At 41.1% G+C, this 6,132-nt stretch overlaps 1 protein-coding gene across 2 annotated transcripts; it reads right to left on the reverse strand.

Annotated features, from left to right (window-relative positions):
* Positions 1-418: 418 nt before the first annotated feature.
* ca6 (carbonic anhydrase VI) lies at positions 419-6,132 on the reverse strand. 2 transcript variants are annotated; one of them, XM_079674906.1, is made up of 11 exons: positions 5,981-6,132; positions 5,382-5,539; positions 4,739-4,918; positions 4,200-4,348; positions 3,205-3,300; positions 2,372-2,438; positions 2,140-2,297; positions 1,902-2,028; positions 1,690-1,773; positions 1,569-1,604; positions 419-1,246 (listed from the first exon to the last, which is right to left on the reverse strand). In XM_079674906.1, the coding sequence occupies exons 2-11, from the start codon at positions 5,473-5,475 to the stop codon at positions 615-617; spliced, it is 1,623 nt and encodes a 540-aa protein (XP_079531032.1). In that variant the 5' UTR covers positions 5,476-5,539; positions 5,981-6,132; the 3' UTR covers positions 419-614. The 2 variants fall into 2 exon arrangements, with proteins under 2 accessions (XP_079531032.1, XP_079531031.1); XM_079674905.1 differs by having other exon boundaries at positions 5,382-6,023.

Below are 6,132 nucleotides of genomic sequence, written 5' to 3' on the forward strand. Positions count from 1 at the left end.
TGGAAAGTATGATGGACTTCGAATCAGGGGATAGCAAATTCGAGTCCCACCGCAGTCAGCATGTCGTTGTGTCCCTGGGCAAGACACTTCACCCCAAATTGCTCCTGTGGGGATTGTCCACAGTACTGAATATATGTAAGTCGCTTTGGATAAAAGCATCTAACAAGTAACATGTAATGTAATCTATTATCCTATATGTTTTGTGATTGATTTGAAGTTTTTTCAAGGTTTTTGGAATGAATCATGCATTGCAATATACCTGCTATTGTTCCTTTTATTATAAGTAATTCATCAATGCTACAAGTTATACTAAGATCCTTGTGTAATTCAATTGCTAAAGATATAGTAGAACTTGATAACATGCAGCCTTTTAAAAAAGGTGTGTATGTGAACTTGAGTCATTAAACAAACCAGCGAGTCACTTTTAAGCCTTTATTGAAGATGCAAACATATGAATACAATGCATGGCCAAAGTTATAAGATGCAGTTTGCATTAAATATTGACTTACAGTTCCCTGAAAGACATTTTAACCTTCAGTACTTAGACACTTTATTCCCCCATCAGCACTTATATTTTGTTTTTTTTGCAGAACTTTAAAGCGAAGAGGAGCTCTTCAGCATCTGTACTGACTGTCCAGCTGCACGCCTCCAAACAGACTGAGCTCGGTGGATCCCCAGCTGAACACATTTCCCATCACGGTGCCGTTTGTCTCACATGACAGTTGGTCTCGGATATCTGCCGTGGTCAGCACATAGTCCCACACGTTGATGTCTGTCATCTTACCCACAAAGGCATCTGCGTTGGAGATGCCCAGTAATCCGTCCTGGTCTTTGCCCACGATGAACACACCGTCAGGGCTGATTGTGTAACCGTACTTTAGGTACCGCTGCTCCCCCACCATGCCATTGATCCACAGCTCTGCTCCCCCGGTGAGGGAGGACCAGGTGATGCAGTAGTTGGCCCATTTGTGTGACTTGAAGTTGTGTGGCAGATTGACAAACTCGTTGCCAATCCAGAGGCCTACTTCTCTCGAATCCCTGTCCTCCACGATGGAGATGGTCAGCTCGTTGTCGTTGCCGTTGCTGGAGTAGGAGATGACTGTGTGGACTCCCTCGAGCTGAGGCCGCACGTGCATGCAGACTGTGAAGGAGTCGAGCTCCATGGGATGGCCGAGGCGAGCCAAAGCATAACTGCCAGAGTTTTTCTCCTGAAAGTGTAACACCAAAGGAAACAGAGCTCGAGTTTCTGGGGAAAAACAGAAACAACTACAATCAGACTGGCAGTTGAGAAAAATGTGAAATAAACATCTACCTTTTAAAGAGGATATATTATGCCCCTTATACTTTGCAAAGGTTGTGGATGGAGAGGTAGGGGGTGGTGTCTTTTAAAAACCTGCACTTTAATTTGGGTCAGTCCACAAAACACTGACTTTGTTGCCCTATTTTGCAGAGTAGTCACTCCAGATACCCAAATGTGCACAAGCAATGAAAAAGTGCCCCCTTTAACCATCCACAGCTACAAACACATTTAGATCTCAAATTCAATCAGACTAAAAACAAGGACTCACCTAATCTAGTAGGCCTAGAAGGGTTGTGATGTCGACCTTAAAAAGGAATAAGTAAGAAATAAAGTAAATATGGGCACTTTTATTTCCCATCCAGCCATCTCTATCAGTCTTTGTGACTCACTTGTATGAATATGCTTTCCAAGGGACGTGATCAGACCCTCGATCTTCAGCAGCCTGGATTCAATCTCGTCTTGCCGACAAAATGCTGAAAAAACAAAAGGAGAATAAGGAAGATACATATTAGACTCAGGCCTTAGTCGTGCCCACGTTTTTTCTGAGACATAAATGATATTGCTCTCTTGATTTATCACTTTGCCCTCATAAACAACATACTTCCTTTCCCGAGGCGTGGCAGGAAAGAAGACTCCACCACTCGGCTGTTGAGAGGCTGGGCCATGCGGTAGTCATTCCACAGGGTCTGGTTGTGGATGTCCATCAGGGTGTGCTCCAGTTTTCTGATCTGAATACACAAAGAAGAACAATTAGCTTAAACAACACAACCCAGAGCATTTCCTTTTATTGGTGACTTTTTGTTCAAATTTAGTAATGAAGCCCTTTCTATCCGCTGTACCTGGTTATGTGACAGAGTTATGGGAGTATCAAACACAGTCCAGAGGATGCTCTCGTAGCAGGGTGGCGTGGTGAGGGAGCCCTCGTATCTAAAGAAATGGTTGAGGTTCTCGGGCAGCATGGAGCGCACATCGATGCCTGATATGTTCATGGACTGACCTGTCAGCAGCACATTACAATCCCATTAGACTCAAACACTTAAGGTTGATTCAATTAAGTGTGCAGTCACTCACCTGTATATTTGATATTGTCCAGATTGGAGATGAAATCACTGTAGTACGTGTTCTCAAAATGCCCGTCCTGAAGGTAAAATCAAAGCTCAAACTTAGATGTTCACTCAAAACAATATGGTGAGCGTGTAAAGAATGAAAGGAGGCTTGGTTATTCTGTTAAACAAAAGGCTTAAGTTAAATATAGGATACAAAAAGTCAAAGCTGAACCAGGATGTGGGTCTGTAAACAGTAATGAATATTTTGAAGTTGATAGTTTTATCGTTCACATATTTTCTACCTTCAGAAAACATCCAATCTGATCATCTGACTGCTGTTTTGGTTGCCCAATATGACTTATTTTGAGTGAGTATAATTAAGCGTTGTCCTTCTTTTAACCCCCACGTCAGTGAATCATTGTTTTCTAAATGACTTTGTCCAAATAGCACTAACCCTAACTACTAGCTCAGCCACTCTGAGCTGCCATCATGATAGATGCCAGCCCTGGTGTTACTGCAGCGATGACCTCTCGCAGCTGAGAGCCACTGGCTGTCTGCAATCCAGAGCATTCCTCTGGAAACAAGCTCATGCCGACATATATAAATAAAACTTTCAATATGTCGGCTTGTAAATTAACACTCAATATAGCGTTTAACTCAGCAGGATGACTGAAACAAAGTGTCATAAACATCAAGAGGCATTTGTTGTTTGTTCATTCATTCATTACAAATTTTAAAAAATTAAAACTATGACAGAGCTTTTTTAAATCCGAAATACTGCAGGCATCTGTAGACCTTTGACAAAAGATAAAGCATAGCATAAAGGAAAGGGAACAAAAAAATGTGTGAGTTACTTACATCATAGAAAAAGGCGAGTACTGCCAGCCCGTCTGTCTTATCTCTGGCTTCAGTAAAGCTCTTGTACTTGTCAGAATTATAATGAACAACATGGAGCTGAAAGACAAGGTAAAGTGTAAAACAGTTTAGGTGCCAAAACATACCCGATGAACTGCTTTGCAACTGAACATTTCTACTGGAAGGTTACTAAAAGGCTGACATAATTTATTTATTGATGTGTGTATTGTCTTTTTATATTTGATATGGACCTTGAGTCTGAAATAAAGATTGAATTGAATAATGGAAGTTCAAATAATAATATTGTTGACGCAACATTGGCATTAAATACTTGTAAAACATTTGTTTTAGGCTGTTTGAGAAATTAGTGTTGTCTCCTCTTTGGGTTTGTTTTAATGCACTGATATCATGTGTGATTGTGTACGACCTTGCAGCTGCCTCTTTATGATAGACAGACACATACTTGTTGTCTCCTACATATCTAATTTCTATGAGGCGTGAAGGAAGTCCAGAAGACGTCACAGATGACCCATCGCAGATGACCCAACGCTTTTCCGACACCCGTGGCTGATATTAGCGCCACCTCGATTTACGACTTTGTTGTTATGAGCCTGATGTTTTTTCCTGCTCCGTTGAGCAACATACCCCATGTGTGTGAGTTAAACCATATCATTTGTATGTGATTTAACTCTGCTCCTTCTTGCAAGAATAAATTAGTACCTGATTATTGATTCTCAACCTGGTGTCGAGTGATATTTTCCTAACATAGGCAGTGTAATAATCTCCTGTGTAAATACAGTTTCCATTCATAGTTGAAGGTTTTATGTTTACTTAAACAGTGAAGTATACATAGTAGGCCTATAATTAGAAACTACTTTTTGATTAATTGCCGGCTTTGTGAGGAGGATGCATGCATTGTGTGTTAAAGACTTTAAAGGCCAGTATCTGGTACTCTGCCTTTGTTTATCAAGCAGAACTCTTTTTTTCATAAAGCTTACCTCCGCCATGTAACGGATGCCGTCTATAGTGTGCTCCGCTCCGCTGGCCTCCAGGTCCCAGCCGCCCCAGTGCAGGTGCATCTGGACGGCTGTGTACTTTCCTGGAAGGCCCTTGGTGATCATCATGGTTGGAGGCAGGTCAATTTGAACTGATGGAAACATCACATTTTACTATACAAAGCACACCAGAGCAAGCATACAAAAACTGTTGATCCCTGCTAGTATTTCAGATCTTCCAGCAGTTGGATTCTATTCATTTCTGAAGACTTGTTTAAATTGTGTAATCCACTACAATGAGCATAAGGACTGAAATAATGTACCACACACTTCTATATTTGAGGTAAAGTGTTAAGTATGTGCTAAATGGGTTTTACACCATAAAGAAATTAACTAAATGAATTACTCACTGGAAAGTAAACGTTTGAAATGATCTGCAGACTGCAGTCTCATATTGGCTCATAGTTCAATAACAACAGAATGAAAACAGCGGTTTAGTCCTTTAAATGTGAGTTGGTAATGTTAATGCTGGACTTTCTTACCAGAGTGCCCGTTGTTGGACATGAGGAAATTTCCACTCTGAGCATCATATCCGTTCAGCTCCAGCTGCAACATGTCTGGGTTGTGCCTCACGCTGCGCCTCTGGATATTTATGGGGGACTGCTTCTTCCCACCACATGATGGGTACTTGGTTGGCCAGTGCATCTGGTCCAAAGCTCCCTCTGTGGCAAATAAAATCAAGAAGAAACCGTCACCATATTTTAAAATACACTCTTTGTCAATATTAATCCCGTTCACATGTAGGTGGTATTGACAACCACACGACTTGTTCGACTGGATACTGTGGCAGTTCATGTGCCTATCCCTAAAGTATTCACTCCAAGTTCTTTCGTACTCTCGCGCTGTAAAGTTGACGCCAAATATTGACTCAGTGGGTATCCAAAGCATTTAGCCAATGCAGTGCGCGACTCTAAACAAACTGACAAGTGCCTTGCGTGAATGTTAAAAAAAAAAAATAGCATAATATAATGTTTAACCAACTTCTATTCTAAACAAATACGCATTTGATCATCAGATCTCTCACATGCACTTACGTTACATGTGGTGTTTAAATTAGGAGTAAAAGTTGATTTGATAAATAAAACATCATGATAAAGGATTTGAAATGTCTACCAATACAAATACCTGTGTATGTCCAGTGTATTCCATCATGAGCGATCCCAGCAGCACTGATGACACAGATTAAAACCGAGGAAACAAACACGGAGAGGAACTCCATCGCTGCGTCTGTGCTCCTTCACACAGGACAGTGACACCTCAGAGGTTTTCCCTTCGGATTTAAACTGCAAGTAGAGGGAGGTTTTGAAACCTCTGCTGAAACCGCCCAGGGCTCTGCCCATCAGGCCCAAAGTGAGAAGGAAGGACTGTCTTATCTAAAACACTTCTCTGTCTGCTCTCTGTCTATACTCTTATATCAGCATTACTCACCCAATAACACAAATACATCATTTGTTTTGACGTTGAAAACAAAAGCTAGTGTCGTGTTCGACTTTGGAATAAGTAGGCTATTTTACAAGGAAAACTCTGACTCATCTGACATTTTAAATTTAATAATGTTGAAATGTATCCCTGTCAGGATTCGGGAAAAGGTAGGACCCAAAAGCAGACTACAAAAAAAAGGTAAAAAGGTCTAGAAACAAAAGCAAGCTTTATTTAAAAGCTGATGAACAAAACATGGCATGAATCGAAACGTAGCACAAGGAAACAACAACACAAGAATTAACCGTGATCCACATGGAGGGAGACAGGAAAAACAAACAATGAATAAACATGGAGCACAGGGGAAGACAAGACTAAATACAAAGAAGGGTAATCACAGACACAGCTGGGCAGGGGAGGCAGAAACACAAGGGCAACAGGTGAACACAATCAGACA

The sequence above is a fragment of the Notothenia rossii genome (assembly GCF_949606895.1).
Source record: "Notothenia rossii genome assembly, chromosome: 4".
NCBI classification, from domain to species: Eukaryota; Metazoa; Chordata; class Actinopteri; order Perciformes; family Nototheniidae; genus Notothenia; species Notothenia rossii.